Source organism: Globicephala melas, chromosome 10 (genome assembly GCF_963455315.2).
Source record: "Globicephala melas chromosome 10, mGloMel1.2, whole genome shotgun sequence".
In the NCBI taxonomy this organism is placed as follows: Eukaryota; Metazoa; Chordata; class Mammalia; order Artiodactyla; family Delphinidae; genus Globicephala; species Globicephala melas.
In genome coordinates this window covers 37,182,736-37,203,345 of record NC_083323.1, presented here as the reverse complement: position 1 = coordinate 37,203,345, position 20,610 = coordinate 37,182,736, and the positions used below count along the sequence as shown (strand labels likewise).

The 20,610-nt window shown below is 36.3% G+C and overlaps 1 protein-coding gene across 18 annotated transcripts in view; it reads right to left on the bottom strand.

Annotated features, from left to right (window-relative positions):
• The window catches only part of PPFIA2 (PTPRF interacting protein alpha 2), a 475,760-nt gene that overhangs the window by 125,263 nt on the left and 329,887 nt on the right, over positions 1–20,610 (bottom strand). For all 18 annotated transcript variants that reach the window (XR_009565609.1, XM_060306813.1, XM_060306805.1 and 15 more), the window contains one exon: positions 20,348–20,464. Coding sequence is in view for 17 of the 18 variants with exons in the window: in XM_060306813.1 (XP_060162796.1) it covers positions 20,348–20,464 (117 nt within the window). In the remaining variant the exon portion in view is untranslated. The remainder of the gene's footprint in view (positions 1–20,347; positions 20,465–20,610) is intronic.

Genomic DNA, 20,610 nt, shown 5'->3' with positions numbered 1-20,610 from the left:
GTGCAGAGCAAAAGATGTGCTGTGGGGAAATGGGAGGATATGAGACCTGAAAGGGAGGGCCAGCATACATTAAGATGTCCTTAGCTTCTCATATGAAATAGCATGAACTTTGGGTACTAAACAGAATGACAGAGTCATCAAAGGTTTTTGAACAGGGAAGTTACCTGTAAACATTTGCTGGCAACCTGCTCATCTCATGGTCCTGGTGGTCTGTGTAAAGCCTTTCTTACCTGCCTGTAGTGGACAATTTTTGCTTGCCTGCTCAGCCTCCATTTTTCCTTCCCACTTCCCCACAGTTAGAGTTGCCAGATGAAATACAGGTTACCCAGTTAAACATTTTTTTTCCTTTGGAATGTACTTTATTATTTTCTTTTAATTAAAAGAAATTTACCATTATTGTGGTAAAAGTCACATAATATAAAACATACTACTTTAATCATATTTAACTGTACAGTTCAGTGGCACTAAGTATATTCACATTGTTGTGCTGCTCTCACCATCATCCATCTCCCGAATTTTTACCTACCCAGGTAAATTTGAATTTCAGAGAGACAATGAAAAATTATTCAGTATGTCTCGTGCAGTATTTGGGTCAAGCATATACTAGGGGAATTGATTATGCAAAGAAAACATTGAGCCAAACCCAGAATGAAAGCATAAATTATGTGTTTACTTGACAAAGGAAACAGGAAAATCAAAAACTGGGAGACACAAGTGGGTATAGGATTTTTAAAGCCACCCGTTGTAGCTAGAATTGAATAGGCTACAGCAAGAAGATGGGAGGGGGTGTAGGTGGAAGGATGATATGAGTTCTTGAGATGATGTGGGTTCTTGAGATCATTGCAGGACTTTGACTTTTACTCTGGGTGAGATGGCGACCCTATGAAGGTGCTGAGCAGAGGAGTGGCATGATCTCACATTTTCAACGCATCCCTCTGCTTTCTTGTAAAAGCCAGACTGTAGGAGTAAAGGATAAAATTAAAGAGATGAATTATAGAGGCTTAAGTAATCCAGGTGGATGATAATGCTGGCTTGCACCAGGGTGTTAGCAGTGAAGGTTGGGAGAATTGGTCATATTCTTTCAATGGATTAGATGTGATATGAGACCAAAAGCATAGACTCAAGCAGGACTTTAAGAATTTTGGTCTTCAATTAGAAGAATGGTGTTGCTATTTATAGAAGAGGGGGAATCTTCAGAAGAAACAGATGTGGGATTAGGATGGGGTAAAATAAAGAACTGGGTTTTGGAAACAAAGTTTGAGGTAACTTGTGAGATGTCGAAGTTAAGTCTCTTAGGCTGCTGCAGGAGCCTGCAGTCAGGAGTAGTCAGTGCATGGATGTCTTCTATGAAAAATTATCACACTGGATGAGATCACCTGTGGAGTCAGAGGGGAGGATCATCAAAGGTGACTAAGAAGGTATCTTTAAAGATCTCTTCACATATCACTTTATCAGAGAGGTCTTTTATTCCTGCTATGTAATATGCATTTTGTTTGTTGTTTGTCTCACTCACTAAAATATATATTCCTAAATTTTCTCTCTATCCCAGGCTTAACCTGTATATTCTTGTATGTTCAACTACTACTCCATTTTCCTGCTTGAATATCAAATAGGCAGTCCAACCAAACTCAGAATGTTCAAAACCAAATTCCTGTGCCTCTTCCCCAAATCTGTTTCACCTTCAACCTTTACCAGCTCAGTTGGTAAAAACTCCATCCTTCCATATGCTTTCACAGGCTGAAAAACTTTGGTGTCACCAAGTCCTCTCTTTTTCTCCCATCTCCTATTGAGTCTATTAGAAAAACATGTTTGCCTTATCTTTGCAATAGAATAAATATGACTCATTTTCATGCTGTCTACTGCTGTCACCTGTTGGGGAAGCAGTCTTCATGCAAACTGCCAACCCTCTCCAGGATTGCCCAGTCAATGTCCTGCATCTGGAATATTCCCCTACATGGAAGCTAGGTGTCAAGCTATAACTTGGCCCCAGATTCTTCTTCCTTATTAGGAGAAACCATTTCCCTGTTCTAGGTATGCAGTGAACTTCCTTGTATTGCATGTGCTATATGTCACCTGGCCAGCCCCACCAGTGTATCTGCCCCTCATGGGAAGAGAACGGGTCTTCTCCTGCAGCATGAGAGGTGTGCGTGCAGTCCATTGTCCTGCCTCTGCTACCAGGAAGGACCAATTCCCTAGCCACGGGAGATTTGTGCAGCCCACAGATGCTGATCTTGCTGCCTCTCTTCACCTTTCTGTGAGTAGTGTTGTTCCAGTTGGAAAGATCAAAGGTTGGGAGACACAAGTGGGTTTAGAATTTTCAAGGGGACCCAGTGTGGCTAGGATGGAATGAACTACAGCAAGAGGATGGGAGTGGATATAGATGGGCAGATGATGTGGGTTCTTGAGATCACCGTAGAACTTTGACTTTTACTCTGGGTGAGATGGGAACTGGAGGAAGATTCTATGAGCAGAGCAGGGGCAATCTATTAGGAAAACATGTTTGCTTTATCTTTGCAGTACATGTGAATCTTCCCCATGTATGCTACCTCCTGTATGTCAAGGAGCTCCTTGTTGTCAGTCCTCTTTGCTGACTCTGAAACCCCAGAAGATGCAATAGGCTGAGATATGTGGGCTCTGACTTTTGGTGGTTGGTACTGTTATAATCTTTGCCATCCTCCATGCAAATCCTCACCTGGGATTGGTAGCTGGTTTTTCCTGCTCAACACCAGCCCTTGTCTGCATCATCTACTCTCACTAGAATCACTGTAATAACCTCCTAACTGGTCTCTTTGCTTCTAACTTTGTCCTTTTATGTTCATTCTTAAAACAACCAGAGTGATCCATGGTGATCTTGTTACATGATAGATAAAGTTATTCCTCTGCTCAAAACACTACAATGGTTTTTCATTCTACTCAGCACAAGAGCGAAAACTTACAGTGAGCAATAACCACTGCCCCATCCCCCTTCCCCTTCCCCACTCCCCTCCCCTTCCCCCATGCCTTTACCTCTCTGAACTCTCTCCTACTGTTCTCCCATTTGCTCTCTTGCTTCAGCCACACTGGCAAACTCATTGTTCCTCTAATAAAGTCAATCACTGTCCCAAGTTACAGTCTTTGCTTAGTTCTTCCTTCTGCTTGGAATGCTCTTCCCCTAGTAACCCACATGACTAAAAACCTCAACAATTTCAAGGACGCCAATCTTGACCACCTTATTTAAAAGTGCAAACTGTCTCCATCCCTATGTCTCCCTAGGACTCTTGATCCTTCTGGGTTTCTCTAATTTTTTTTTTCTTCAATAGCATTTATCATCTTCTAACATGACAAATGATTTACTTATTTATATTTATTGTTTATTTTCTGCTAACCTCCTCCAACTTGCTGGATTATAAGCGTCAGGAGGTAAAGAGCCTTCATATGTTTACTCTTTGGTGTATCACAAGTGTCTAGAAAGATGCCTGGCACATGATGCAATAGACTTTTGTTGACTAAATAAATGTTTTGATTCCTTCTATGTCTCTAGTGACCAAAACAGCATCTTCCACAAAAATATATTTGTTGGATGAATGAATGAATGTTTCCATTAATGAATATGATGAGTTTTAGGAAAAACAGTAAGGATTCAAAAAGAAAAGAAATATAGAGACAATATACTTAGCTTTCATTGTATAAAGTTTATGACAGGGAATTTAGTCTTCTTTTATCCTGTTTTAAAAGCACTATATAGATGAATTATCTATAAGAGTGGAAAAATTTGAAGTAAAATTAGGAAAGCATTGTTATAAATTCACCTTAAAATAAATAATAGGGTCAAAATAGACAGCCTATGTGTAAAACCAAGTGGAATAAATGAAGCCCCAGAGGCCTCATCATGTCACAGTCACAGTGACTTCTCATGAGATGAAGCCAGGAATTTACACATGTTCTTCCATATTATACCAGGTAAAAAATGGAAATGGGTCTCTCTTTGAATTTGATAATCACTGGCAAAATGACCTAACCATTAATATTTTTTTCACTCTACTTCTACCTTTAGCATATATTAAAGAATACTCTAACATGTTTACAAAACAGTGGTACAATTAAATTACTAATGTGACCATTTTAATTCTGCATTTTTTGCTCCTTTAATGTTTATTACTTATTTTGGGCATATATTTGTGGCCATACATTGCTCTCCTGCCAAAGAATAGCAGTTTGTTAAACATAATAATAGATAGTTTTTCACAGTGCTTTTAAGTGATGAGAGTGCCTCTTTAGTGTACAGAATAGAGGGCATTTAAATTGCTATATTAACATAACAATAATTGATTTCTCCCTTGGATAGATATTTCTTCACAAGCTATTCCAGAGGATTTAGGAACTATGTTAATTATAAATTTTTAGAGTTTGATGGTGCTGCCCATGCGGAATGAATATTTGGTTGACCTTTTTCATTTTCCTCAGGAGCTATTACACTTGGCAGTAGACAGTTTTTCCCCAGACTTACTGAGATATAGCTGACATATAACATTGTGCAAGTTTAAGGTATATAAAGTGATGATTTGATGTATATATACATTGTGAAATGATGACCACAGTAAGGTTAGTTAACACAGTCATCACCTCACATGGTTACCATTTTTACTTTGTAGTGAGAACATTTGAGATCTACTCTCTTAGCAACTTTCAAATACACAATACAGTATTGTTAACTACAGTCACTATGGCAGCTGATAATTTAAACTTTATTCTGAACATATTTCTGAACTTGACTTGTACATTTTTGACACCTCCCTGCCCATGTTTTTCATGACTAAAACATAAGTCTTGGATTCTCTCCTAATGAATTTCAAAAAGCTCTTTTTTCTTTTATGCATTTTACTTCTCATGGTTTATTAATCTTTCTAGAGAAAATAGAAAAAGATGCTAAAGAGTGGAAATTAGGAATTTATCCTACTATTAATTCAGATATTAGAGGCACAGATATACTTAAAATTCATCAGCATTTAAGGGATAAAAAATAAGCAGTTCCATTTCATTTTTGAAAATAGTTCTATAAAATTTTATGGTTAGAGATGAATTATTGATTGTCTGCTCAAAGAAGTTACACTAAGATTTTCAATCATTAACGTAAATATCCAGCACCAATAATTCTTTAGCGGATATGAAGAAATCCTTAAAACAGGAAAGTAATAAAATATATTTCATTCTGTGAGGAAAAGAGAAATGTAGTACAAAAGAAATGTAGAACAAAGAATAAAGAAAAAAACCCCAAATCCATAAAAAGGAAGTGTTCATAGGCATAAAAATAATAAGTAACAAAAATTAGAGCTGATAGTTCATTGTAAATTCCATGCGAGTCATCAATGTATTAGGATGAAAGAAATATACATAACAGAATGAAAGACGGAACCAGTAAGGGATTCCATAGGCTGATAATGAAGTCTGTATGTGGACTATGAGAGTAAATCTGAGACCAGGCCTTGACCAAAGAAGGGACTTGGAAGACTTCAGTCAATCTGATACCCTAGCAAATATTTCCTTATTCCAAGAGATCGTTGTACTCCCCATTTTACTTCAAATTCTCAAATTTGGATTTGCCTCCAAATCCCCATATAAGACTGTATCTTTCATTAGAATAATGACAAATTATAATAATAGCTAACATTTATTGAGTACTTACCCAAGAACTTATAGCTAAAAATTTTTCTGGCTCTAAGCTTTCATTTGTAACAATTACTCCATTTCCCTAACATTATTAAGTTCTAAGTGTCAGGTACTGCTCCACATGAATTATGTGCATAAACTCTTTAATCCCTGTAACAACCTATTGGATACAGAAATGGAAACTGATGCACAGAATATATTTTGCTTAAGGTCACACTACTAAAAAGTCATAAGATTAAGATTTGAATGAAGGCATTCCAGTTTCATATTCTTAGGAGTCTGTACTTTCTCTCTACCTACCCCTCTCCTTTCTTCCTTCTTTTGTCAATTTTCTCTCTCTTTTTTTGTTCATTCTCTCTTGTTCATTTATCATTTCATTTATCCATTCATTAAACCTACTTATTGTTTCATTTATTCATTCAATCACCAAAACTCTGTTTAGCTTCTACCATATGCCAGACACTAGGTTGGGTGCTCAGAATATGAAGACTCCTGCTTAAATGCAGCATAATGTGGGGAAAAAGAATAAACCAAATAAAGCAACCAATTAACCAAATTTATAAGGACCAGATAGCAATTCAGCTCTGGGCATTTCTAATGCTTCAAGGCTATGGCTTTTGGGCATCTGCCTACACTGCTGTTGTTAATCTCCATATTGTTTTTAGCTCTCAAAAATCAGACCTGACTTCAGGTTTCAAATCTTGTCCAACAAATAACAACATTTTGTCTTTGATTTGAAATTCTACAGCACAGAATTCACAGCTGTTACTTCTAATTCCACAATGATTCCTTAAATCTGTTTCATTATATGTAAATCATTTATTTACAATCCCTGCAAACCTAGAGCCTATGACAAAGCAGAACTAATATTTGTATTCCACATCAGTTATTCTCAACCATTAGAATCCTTGGAAGAACTGAATAAAAATATAGAATGGAAACCACTCTAGACCATATCCAAGGGTGGGGTGCAGACATATAATTGTTTTTAAATCTCCCTAAGTAACTGCAATGTTTAGTTGAGGTTAAGAACCACAGATCTATATTATCCAGGTACTTGACTAATAACTGTATGTAATTTATTCATCAAACCTAAAAAACTGGCATAAAGAGGAAAAGCTTCAAAGTAATACAATAATAAAATTGTTGGTGAAATATATGTAATAAAAGATGTGATAATAGACCCAAGAATAGTAGACCCTAGAATCAACTAATTATTTTTTAATGTAATATTTCAAATGGAACGACTTGACTTTATCTCTTAATTCCGAATGATTAGAAGAAACAAACCTCTATAATAGAATTGACTAAATATTGCCCTGCTTGGAAGGTTTCTAGACCAGATGATTTTTTTTTTTTAATAAATGTATTTATTTATTAATTTTTGGCTGCATTGGGTCTTCATTGAGGTGCGCAGGCTTCTCATTGCAGTGGCTTCTCTTTTTGCGGAGCATGGGCCCTAGCCACGCAGGCTTCAGTAGTTGTGGCTCGCAGCCTCTAGAGTGCAGGCTCAGTAGTTGTGGCACACGGGCTTAGTTGCTCTGCAGCATGTGGGATCTTCCCGGATCAGGGCTCGAACCTGTGTCCCCTACATTGGCAGGCAGATTCTTAACCACTGAGCCACCAGGGAAGCCCCCCAGATGATTTCTTATAGTTACTTCTCCATTAATAATTTTACTGTTCAACACTGAGATCTGCAAACTCATTATGATTAAGTAAATTCCTGATAATTTTATTCAATTAAAATATCCAGCAATAGACCTTTGCTTGTCGGTTCTTAGTTTAATGTGATCAATAATGTTTTGTTAATAAGTATAAAACAGATTTATTATCTTTACAGAAATTCTAGGCCACTTTTTAATTTCCACTGAATTTAAGGATCTTTTCATCTGAGGAATCTCTTGTCATTCTGAAGTTCTTATAATGCTTAAACTAGAATACACATCATTCACTAGCTGATGTATGTGGCTTAATAGAAATATACTTCATTTTTATAGTGTCTTAAATCTAAATAAAAGATGAGAAATTTCTAATGTTGCCATGATCAATGTTAATAACACTCATAAATATAAAAAGTAGCTATTTCTCATATTACAACATGAAATAAAAATATTGAATTATTAATGTGGAAAAACACTCATCTGTAAAATTCTTAATCTATATAATTAGAAGATATGAGGAGATGAATTGTACATAAGGAGTTTTTTTGTTTGTTATTGTTTTTTATTTTTGTTTTCAATTGAAAGTCTTCAAATGTTTCTTTGTTCAGCTATAGAATAAAGAAGTAACACTGAAGAGGATCTTTCTAGCTGTAAGAATTACTAAGGAGTCCTTTTAGATATGTAAATATAAGAAAAGTATACACCCTGCCCCAGAGGAAGAATATTTAGTGGAGCCTTGATAAATGATTTCTTCCACAGTGTCTTGATGGGGTGGGGGTGGGGGGTTGCATAATTAGCATGAAACCTCTGGAGGGAGAGGAAAAGAGAGACTTTTTTTTTTTTTAAATCTTTATTGGAGTATAATTGCTTTACAATGGTGTGTTAGTTTCTGCTTTATAACAAAGTGAATCAGTTATACATACACATATATCCCCATATCCCCTCCCTCTTGCTTCTCCCTCCCACCCTCCCTATCCCACCCCTCTAGGTGGTCACAAAGCACCAAGCTGATCTCCCTGTGCTATGCGGCTGCTTCCCACTAGCTAACTCTTTTACGTTTGGTAGTGTATATATGTCCATGCCACTCTCTCACTTAGTCCCAGCTTACCCTTCCCCCTCTCCGTGTCCTCAAGGCCATTCTCTAGTAGGTCTGTGTCTTTATTCCCGTCTTGCCCCTTGGTTCTTCATGACCATTTTTCTTTCTTTTTTTTTTTTTTAGATTCCATATATATGTGTTAGCATACGGTATTTGTTTTTCTCCTTCTGACTTACTTCACTTTGTATGACAGACTCTAGGTCTATCCACCTCACTACAAATAACTCAATTTCATTTCTTTTTAATAGCTTAGTAATATTCCATTGTATATATGTGCCACATCTTCTTTATCCATTCATCTGTTGATGGACACTTAGGTTGCTTCCACGTCCTGGCTACTGTAAATAGAGCTGCAATGAACATTGTGGTACATGACTCTTTTTGAATTATGGTTTTCTCAGGGTATATGCCCAGTGGTGGGATTGCTGGGTCGTGTGGTAGTTCTATTTTTAGTTTTTTAAGGAACCTCCATACTGTTCTCCATAGTGGCTGTTCCCACCAACAGTGCAAGAGTGATCCCTTTTCTCCACACCCTCTTCAGCATTTATTGTTTCTAGATTTTTTGATGATGGCCATTCTGACTGGTGTGAGATGATATATCATTGTAGTTTTGATTTGCATTTCTCTAATGATTCATGATGTTGAGAGACTCAATTGCTCTCCATTTAATTATGAAGTTCAGTGTTATTTCAAATTCTCTCACAGACTAAGACAATTGACTACATCAGAAAGGGCTCCAAGAGTTCACAAGGAGAACTTACCACGAGGGAAGTAAGAGTCTGGACTGAGACCTGAGTTCACTATCCAATGTCAGCAGGTTCCAGCTTGGTGTGTGGCTAAGACTGGAAAAACCTTCCTGGCTCAGTCATCTTGATGCATTTGGGAACTTAAGTGTAAAACTAAGCCTCAGCCTGGTATAACTTGGAGAAAGGAAAACCTCTGAAGAACCACTCAGTTAGGGAATGACACTACTGTTAGTGGAACTTGAAAACCAGGCCAGTGATTGGTATGGAATGGTTTCATTTAGCTCGTATGTCAGTGGGTTATTGCAATAGTACGTGGGTGGCATTTGATTTTGAGGGGCCACCGAATTTGAAGTGATACTTTGAAGACTATAAAGTCAAGCATACCATTCTGACCCATGCTATTCCACACTACACTGAACCAATATGTAAGAAACAAAATCTAACAATCTGCAATACTTCTATGTGAAAAATTAAACAATTTTATAGAAGAACATAAAACAATACATAAATAAATGAAGACTCAAACCATATTACAGATGGCAAGACAATATATCATAGAAGTGACTATTCTCCCCAAATTAATTAATTTATTTAAGCAATTTCAGTGAAAATATCAATAGGGTTTTAAAATGGGAATTTGAAAGCTGATATTATAATTAAACTCTATGGAGTTTATTCTTAGCTGGGGTGACAGACTATAAATTATAGACATTATAAATAAATGAATCATACTTTATATTAGAATGTCAGAATATATTGATGACATTTGAACAAAGGTTTGATGGAAGGGAGGATAGCCACGCAGATATCTGGAAGAAGGGCATTCTAGACAGAAGGAAGAGCAAGTCGGAAGTCAACAGGAGGCCAGTGTGGCTGGGGTGATGGTGGAGATGAAGTCATAGAATGAGGAAAGTCAAATCATGCAGAGCCTGTGTAAATGGGAAACACTCGCAGAGTTTTGAGCATATGATTGACACGTTCAGATTTATGTTTTAAAGCATCACTCTGATTCATGTCATGTTAAAAATAGACAATAAGGGCCCACAAGAGAAGCAGAGAGACTTGGAAGGAGGTGATTACAATAATCCAGGTGAGAGATGATAGTGGTTTAGAGTAGAGTGCTTAGTGGGAGTGGTGAGAAGTGGCAGATTCTGGATATATTTTGAAAGTAGAGCAAATAGAATTTCTTTACAGTTTGATGTGGGGTGTGAGACACAGGGAGGACTTAAGGATAACTCCAAATTCTTTAGATTGAACAACTGGAAAGGTGAGATTCCCATCATTTGAGATGGAGAAGATGCAGGGAATTTTGGAGGGGAATATCAAAAGGTAAGGTTTTTGACATTTTAAGGTTCAGTGACTTTTAGATACACATGTGGAGATGACAGATGTTCAATAGGCAGTTGGATATATATACTTGGTTGTAGGGTCTGTAGAGGTAAAGATTTGTAAGTCATTAGCATATGGACAGCATTTAAGGCTATGAGGCTGATTGAAATCACTGAGAGAAAAGATGGAGAACCGAGCCCTGGGTCACCTCAACATTAAGAATTCAAGAAGAAAACAGGCAATATAGCCAATATTTTATAGTAACTCTAAATGGAGTATAATCTATAAAAATACTGAACTACTATGTTGTACACCTAAAACTAATACAATATTGTAAATCAACTATACTTTAATAAACAAACAAACAAACAAATAAATATTAGAGCAAGGTCTGATCATGAGAATGTAAACTTTCTGGAATTTGAAAAAATCTTGGGAAGTATATAGGAGCTTCCATTGGATGGGGATAGGAGTTTAAAGCAAATTTAATGTAACTCTCAGGATAAAATAAACTCACTGGACATAAAGTACATATCTAGATGCTTAAAAAAAAGAAGTCAGGAAGAAGAATATGGTCCAAGAAAAGAATGAGCCACTGGTGAGGGAAGAGAAAAACAGAGTGAAGTTTCCTATACTGCAAGTGAAAAATAAAGGAGAATCTAATAATAAAAAAAAAAGAAGGTGAACAACTATGACATCAACTCAAGAAGGGCTGAGAATTGGCCACTGTATTTAGCAATATAAAATTAGTGATGATGGTAACAGGAGAGGTTTCTGTGTAGTGGTGGAGCAAAGACCTTCCTGGAATAGGTTTACAAAGAAAGCACAGAAAGCAACTGGGGACAGTGAATAGATGACCCTTTCGAAGAGCTTTGCTGCACAGGGGAGTAGAAAATAGAGCAATAACTGATGGTATAAGTAGGACCAAAAGAGAATTTCTTTTAAGTTGGAAGAACTTTGTATGCTATAGGAATGGGATGGATGAAGAAAAAAACTGATGGCAAAGGAGAGCACAGTAAGAATTGCTGGAGCAGTACACTTGACTACATGATTGTGGAGACATCACATGGTTTAACTCACGGGTGTCACAAAGTTTTCTTTAAGGTTTTTTTTTTTTTTTTTTTTGATTTTTTGAAGACTCATGCTCAGCCTAATAAGCTCTTTCATGCTTTTAGACATCTGGACAGATTTAAGGCTTTGCTTAAAGTAAATACTCTTATATTTTGAAATCCATGAAACCAGGTAGTTTATATGCCACCTTTTTCGCCCATGTTCACTTTTAATATTTGTATACTTGTTACACTGTTTATCTCGGCTCATCCTGCTCACAAGCTGTGTGACTTTGAGCCAGTAATCTTTGCTCTACAAACATCACAGGGTTATTACAGGAATCCAATGAAACAACTATGTAAAAGTACTTTTGGCAAATGTAAAGGGCTTTGTACAAGTTATTTATCTTGTTCTCATTGGCATGTAGCCCTTTTGTTAATGAGGTTTACAGACAGCTTTGAAGAACAGTCTGCCTGTCTTTGAAAGGCCAGAGCCAGCATTAAGGAATATTTTTCAGAGTACTCATTTTGGCATGTGCAATTCTCCTGCAAATAAAGGGAATTTCTGGTCATACAAGTTTAGGAAACACCGTGTACTATGTTTCCTCTTGGGCAATTTTAATAAATACTACAGTAAAGATAACAGTTCAAAATTGTATAGCATTATATATATTAATATTCTTGTCCTGAAAAATCTCTTTTTTTGTGGGAGTGGGTTCTGTAAAACATCCATTAAATTTCTGGGGAACTCGTGCTTCATGAGAAATGTTAAGATGGATAAACTCTACCAAAGTGAAAAATAAAATTAGGCCAATTGCAGAACATCTGAATGATAGACTTAAAAATTCTCCTGGATTGGCTTAAAGACCAGACAAAGCAATGAAGAGGGAAGGAAAGTATTTGTTCTTCTTTATATCCATATAAGAAAGCAGAGTCCCTGTCACAGACTAGACACTCAAATTATGCCAATAGGACAGAGATAAATGAACAAACTTTCTGTCAAACTCTTGTGAATCACTCAGCCTTTTAAAGTCTGAAACTATCCTACTTCAGCAAAAAATTTTTTTTCTGCTTCTCTCGAATCTGGGCTAATAATATAAATGATACTAAATTTGTTACTAAAGATAGAGGAGTCAGGGCTTCCCTGGTGGTGCAGTGTTAAGAATCTGCCTGTCAATGCAGGGGACACAGGTTTGAGCCCTGGTTCGGGAAGATCCCACATGCCACGGAGCAACTAAGTCCGTGTGCTACAACTACTGAGCCTGCGCTCTAGAGCCTGCGAGCCACAAGTACTGAGCCCATGTGCCACAACTACTGAAGCCCGGGTACCTAGAGCCCATGCTCCACAACAAGAGAAGCCACCACGATGAGAAGCCCGCGCGCCCCTGCTTGCTGAAACTAGAGAAAGCCCGCGCACAGCAACAAAACACCCAACGCAGCCAAAAATAAATTAGAAAAAAAAAAAGATAGAGGAGTCAATTCCACTTTCACTTCCCATCTATTAAAAGAATAGTGAAAGCATAAAAATCCAGTCACTGTATTCAGAGAGAGATTTGTTTTGAACTGAGTAAATTCCCATACAACATTAGAAGATTTTTACTTCTTATTTTTGCCATTGTATATAAAAGATGACTTTTGGTCATAATCTTCCTATCCTATAAAATTGATACTCAACTCCTATAAAATTGATACAGTCTAACTTCCTGTGCATATGGATGAACCATGAAACAGCCTAACCTTGCCTCTTCTGGGCCCTTTTCTAGCCAATCGTAGTCCTCTAGGCCACTCCTGCCTCGTATGTCGAGGGCTATACTTGGACCTTCTTTTTGCTAGGAGGTGTGCCAATCCCAAAATGGCAAATTCATAAACCCCATAGTTCTGTTTGGTTTCATTGCTTGAAAATTCAATTGATGAATTAAAAGAGAAGTATACACTTTATTATCATGTCATTATGAGAAATTAGATCACTATATAGGGGATCAACACACAGAAGAAAATATTCTGTTAGGGTTATTCAGATGTAAAAAAATTCAAATGATAATTATCTTTGATACAGAGAAGAAATTGAGGCTTAATCAATAATGCATAAAATAAGCCACAATTAACAAAGAACTGAATTTTTGGATGAACAGTTACTGGCAGTAGTTGACGTGGAGTGAAGAAGGCATATAAAAATGGGTAAAATACAGTTAATAACTGGACACATCCCTATGGATGAGGGCTTTCAGCCGGAACATAGCAGAGATCTTGGAAAGAATAGCATTTGTGATAAATGGTATCTTATAGTATTTTTAAATAGATATGTGGTATGTTCATAAGCCAAACATTTAAATATACAGCTAACAGGTCTGTATGAGACTGTGTAGAATCTGTATATTATGGTATTTCATAATATGGCACAAGAGCATGAGGAAATAAAGGTCTTTTGTCATTACTGAGGTGCATATTGCTCACATAGTCATATTAACTTTCTCTAAGTGCCCATTTTTGTCCTTGGTGGTTCAGTCTAAAATAGCCTTGTATCACTAAAAATCCACAAAACCCTTAATTTTGGTAAAGGCACATCCCATGTTTCATCTTTTATAAAACTTCAGCTCAGTGTCCTTCATGCACAGAATGCAACCATTACACAATTACTAGATTTTCTGATCTCAGAATTATTCTTGCTACCGATTCTTCATTTTGTTTTACATGTTTTTGGCCAAGTTCTTCTGCCTATCTGGCATGAATTAAAGAACTGAAAAAATGCAAACAAAAATATATTTCTGATTTTATATTTATTCAGCCTGCACATTTACATATTACCCAATTATTATGTTGCATTTTATTAATTTAAAGAACAGTCACAAATTAACGTCAAATTCTAAGAGGAGAGAATAACGAGAGCAACACTTTTGAAAAGGGAAGCATCAGCTCGGTTCATTCAGAGTAGCTAAGTTCAAAGTGGGGTGACAAGCAGAGAAGCTTGAGAGGTGAGAAGAGGCCAGCCAGTTTGGAAAGGACGTCCCATGACGTGCCAAGGATGTGCTGTTGTGTGATCACTGGAAAGATCAGCCACCCTTAGCTCTGGGAAGAACTATGGTAATTCCTCAGTCACTAATGAACAAAAAATATCAAAATGTATTGCATATAGTAAAGTGTAACTATTCTTTTGTGAAACTTCAGCTTCAGTTTTACACCCTCATGCACACAGAGGTATACATACACGTGCACACATATGTGCGTGTGTGCGTGCGTAGTAAAATGTTGCAACTAAATCATATTTCTTACAGTGGGTAGCAGACAGGTGGGTCCTTAGTGTTTGTGGAGCCCAAGGCAAACGAGCAAAGAGAGGCATACAAGCCATAACTCCAAATATGTAACAATTATAAATCAAGCTAACAAACTGTCAAATAAAAATATGTCCTACTATCTTCCTTGAAATAATACCTTCACACTGGCTTTTAGGCCAGAATGAGTAATTCTCAGACTCCTTGAAGTTCCACACCAGAACTTAGTTACCCAGATATGGCCCTGGACTGTAGCCTGCTTTCCTTCTCTTCTCAGCCTCAGCTCCTTCCAGAATACCGGTCTATTTTACCTGTATGTATGTGGATACCTCAGTCAGCACTTTCAAACTCCGTGGGACCCAAGAAACAGGTATCCCTTGGTCTCTTCTTAGGTCCAGGGATGGGTGCACTGGAGGGCGGGCAGGGACAGATGTTGCTCCTAGGAACAAGCTCATAAAGGCCCTGAAGGCTAAGGTCTGTTTGGTCAGAAAGTCTGGGCTGCCAGGAGCTTGGCATGTGGTCGCAAAGGGGTGCTGGTGTGGCTCACACCTGTGCAGTTTCCCCTGGTCCCATGGACTCAACATCCTTAGGGAGAGGCACAGAGGGCCAGAGATAGACCTGCTAAATTGTGGACCCCTCTTGCCCAGGTTTAAAAGCCATACTCATACTAGTTAAAATTTTTAAATGCTACTGCCTTGGAGCATCTGTTCAGAGTAAAAAAATATAATAGAGATTTTTGGGAAAAAAAAGTAAGGAATTAAAAAAAAATCATACTCAAGTAGAATAAAATAATCAACTCTAGACAAATAAATATGTGTAATTATGAAAGACTAAAAGATCAGAAAAAAATAAGGTTGAATTAGAATGAATTTTCAAAAATCAATAATAACACCTAGAGAAAGCATCCTGGCATGAAGGAACATGACAGTACAAAGGAGGTGAGAACACCGGGGTTCTCGTCCTGCTCTGGACAAATAAGTCATTTAGTTTTTCTAAGTAGGCATCAATTTCATTGTCTGTAAAATTAAGAAAAGGAAAAAAAGTCTCTAACTGCTTCAGAAGTATTATATGTGAAAAAATGATAAATGGACATAAAGTTGTAGTGCAAGTGATTTTTTTTAAAGTATCTAATCAAGATGCTTCCATGTTTAAAACACTTCTATGTTTTCCCATTGCTCTGAAGATAAAATTGGACTCCTTAATACAGCCGACAAGAACTTAAATGATTTGGTCCCTGCTCAGTGCCCCTGTGTGGCCTGTCTCCTGCTTCTCCCTCTCCTGACAGCTAGACTACATTACCCTGCCATCCTTTCTTCCCAAGAATGTACCAAGAAGCTCTTTCCCACTGTCGGTGCATTTGCACTTAGTGTTTCCTTTGTTTCAAAAACTCTAAGCTTTTCCATTAACTCTCTGTATTCTTTTGGGTTCCGGTTCAAACTCCACCTCCTGAAAAGCTCTTCAGTGCCATGTCTACCTATCCTCCCCACCCACCTCACACCTGCCCCTTGATCACACTCACTCCCTTTTACATGTATGTGCTTATTGTCTGTGCCCTCATCTGCCCTATTCATTAGCGTCCCAACCACCCAGAACAGGACAAATTTCCCAGCACTTCAGTAAGGTCACCGCTAAATATTTATTGAAAAATGAATGACCATGAGAACACAGTATTAATAAATATTATAACCATACTGTTTATTGCTTGTAATCAATGTGTCAAGAATTTTGTCATTCATAGTCAGTGTTTCTATTCTTTACAACGAAGCTACCAGTTAGGCATGACTATTTACCTGTAACTGATACTCAGGGAGGTTACAGAGTAAGGACACCCAGGTAGTTATTGGCAGAGATGGGATTTGAATCCAGGTCTACTGACTTCAAACAAGTCACCGTTCCACACTGTCTCTCTGACACTTCCTGTCACAATTAATGTATCTCTCCTTTAAACTCTAGTATCATTTTTGACACCACTTTATTCATCATGTTTTGCAATATTAATTTGGACAGATTATTTTCACTGCATATTATTTTCACTCCTGCAAATTTTACAGGGAATGTCTTCTGAATCTCAACCACTGTCTAACATACTACTTACCCACATTACTTAGCAAACATTTGCAGCTGGAAAAAATAACTGGAAGTACAGAATATATGAGCCAGGAGCATTACTATCTCTTTTACAAGAGAAGCATGCTTATTAAAATTTATTTTTCACAAGTTAGCTCCTCTCTGGAAAGCAGCAGGAAGAAAGTTATGGATCCTAGCCCTGAACTTTTAATGAGGTAAAATTTAGTATTCTGAAAAATTTTTTATTATCCCGTGGATAATTACGTTCTTCTAGAACACCTGATTAAATCCATGGCACACAGAAACAAAATTGTTTCAGTTAAGCTTATTTTCTTCTTTTCATTTTTGTTTTCAAAATGTTCGTAGTAATTACACAACTTTTCTATGAGTAGTAGGCCTGTTTCAGAGTGTGCTTTTATGAGACTATTTTTATCAACTATTTTGTCAACAGAGTTTTCAAGCCACTGCCGTAAAACCTCTCCTGTTGGCTAATAACCCACCCTGACTATGTAATTTAAGTAACTTTACTGCCCTAAACAAAGGGCGATCCTTGTGACTAGGATTTGCAAGTCACTTTCTGACAGCTGCACAGCACCTGACAATAGTTTCATGTTTCCTCCCCAACAACCCCTTTGCAGTTTATATGCTAATACTACAGTCATCCTACGCTGATAACCTTCGCTACATAGACACTCCAAAATAATATTCTCTTTTCCTTTGTTTTAATATACCTTTTAAACACTTGTTACTGAAAAATTAAGTGTTAGGATTTAAATTACAATCCTATAACACTTGTTATTCAATGGTATTAACATACCTTAAAGAATCCTGTTAAAGGGGATAATTTCAAAAAGATGATTTATAATGTTCAGGTGCATAATTTAGCAGTATTTATAAAGGGATGATAAAAATAATAATTAGGATATTATTTCAGCTTTTATCAAAAAATGTCAGCAGTTAGAAGATGAATAAATTCTGGGGATCTAATGTACAGCATGGTGACCATAGTTAATATTGTATACTTGAAAGTTGGTAAGAAAGTAAATCTTAAATGTTCTCACCACACACACACACACACACACACACACACACACACACGGTGATGAACTAATCTTATCATCATCATTTTACAATATACACTTATACAAAATCATCACACTGTATACCTTAACTTTACACAATTTGTAGAGCAAACCATCACATTGCACACCTGAAACTTACATAATCTTATATGTCAGTTATATCTCAATAAAGTTGAAAACAAAGGAAATATCAGGCAAAGAAATATGATATAAATAAAACTTTTAAAGTGCTTTCTTGAATCATCTAAGGAGTAATATGAATTAAAGCACAGTTTATTTATTTTTAAAATTAAAAAAAATATATGACATATACTTTAGGATTACATTGCAGGATAGGGGCATGATATTTTAAAAAATACTAGTATATCATTATTTCAAAGCATTTGGAAATCACTCTTCCTACAATTCTGGGAAATTAAAAAAAAGTATGCCGATAATTACAATGTTTAAAAATCTTCAGTTACATCTATAAAAAAGTGTGAGTGAGTTAGCAATGGCACAGAATTTCTCTTCTACACTGGCTGAAATGCCTTCACCGAGAACTGGAAGGCAAAGAAAGTTAAAGACAAGTACTTTAAGTCTTCAAATACTCAGAAACCTCCACGTATATACCACTATCTGTTGAGTCCAATAGAGACAAACATCATTTATTCACAGGTCCTCATCCTAATACTGTAATCAGTTTCTGAAAATTAATCTGACATGAATTGTCTTATATTCTATAATGCCTAAATATTTAGGGGTTATATCTTAAAAAAAATAATATTTGAACAAAACTACATGTATGAGTACACCACTCCCCAGAAGTACTAGAGGAATGCTTTAAGCACCAAATGGTTTGTTATCGAATAGACAAGATCTTAAGTTCTTTATGCCTTTGAAAGCATATTTCTTTAATTTTCGTCCAGATAAGCATAATATGGCATCACTATATTTTGAAGACTTCTAAGAAAAAGACTAGATGACCATAAAGTCCATTTTCGTACTCAAATCAATGTCATTCTGTAATTCTCTGAGGAAAGGTATAGCACTGTATTACTGATGACATAATTAAAATGAAACAGTAATAGTAAAATGACATGTTAGTTTCCTAAACTGAGGATTGTGTGCAAATGCCCTAAAGAGCTTGCTGGTTTATTTACTGAATTAATGCCAGTTTACTTATCTGAAGAAAAGAGAAATAAGTTTTATTCAAATTTGAAATATAGCTCATGAAATCTAGCTGTCAGATTGTAGCTTATTGTTAATACCTACCTTAAGATTTCTATAAAATACATTGATAAAGGCTAAAATAGTAAAGCCTTTAATGAAGAGTTGTTTGCTTCTCAGCCACCAGAATTGATGGCGGTCTCAGGAAATGTCTGGTTTACTTGGCTTCTTTTGCTTTTACAGTTGAAGGAGGAAACATACGAAGCCCCTCCATTTGTTTCAACTGGATGAATGAGGAAGGGCTCAATTTATTATGATAAGAAGTCTAGTGCTATTTGTTTTGTGGTACAGTCACTTGCTTCTTAGTCGCTATGTTTTAAAACCTCCTGATATTCACAATGACACCAATTTAGCTACCTGATTTATGAGATCTTGATGATTAAGGAGCTCAAGCATCCAGGGCTATAACTTGCAAATATCCAGGAGATGGTCTAAGTCTCATGCACAGGATGTGCAAATGCTTATGTAATCTTAAACTGATTCCAGACCTACCAGCAACTGCCCTTCTTTCTCTTGTGCTGGGAACAAGTGGTTCAGCACAGAAAAGCGCCAAACAGACTGTTGGTTTCCTTGGCCTGGGTCTATGCCCCACCCGAAAGGAAAATCAATTTCTTCTAAAAAACAGTAAAAGTCTAATGACTTCAGATATCTTTTAATGTAAATTTTCATCAACTGGAGTACTGCTGTAGTCTTATCAAACACATGGAAAATAAGTCAAATAAGATATTATAAAGAAGTTTTTGCAGTGATAAGCCACAGATTAGTCACGAATTGTACATAATATCACTTATAAATCAAAATTATTGTTACTGTATTTTAAACAGTCCTGGATATAGATTATTAATATATCTATAGAGATATATAGATATATTTAGATATTTATTCAATTTATAATTTATTCAATTATAGATATGTTCAAACAGATATGTAATTAAATTCTTTTTAAGAGAATCAAGTTAATAGCAAGTAATGAGAAATTCAAATATATATATGTGCATAAATCCACACATATATTATTTTTGAGAGAATCAAATTAGGAGCAATTAATGATAAAGGAAATAATAATGCACTTTTGATCAACAAGTCAAAACACAGTAATGTTTATTACATGAATTACACAAATACTTCATACTCCTGTCAAACGATATAGCAAGTAAACACTTCCACGTAAGAGCATGTCATATGTGTCATACCTTTTCATGGACTTTCTGGCCAGGTTCCATCCCTTCAAGATGTTCTGACTCTGTGGATCCCTCACTTGATGCCATTTTTCTTTGTATATGAACATTTTGTTCACGCAAGGCAACAATCTGCAAAATAAAAGCACTATGCCTTTAAAATCTAAAATAGAGCATGAAGTATAAGAAAACTGAGTTTACTTGAATGTGGCTAAGAACTAATGAATACAAACAAATAGTCAGAAAATAAACATTAAATTTTACTCATATTATTAGTT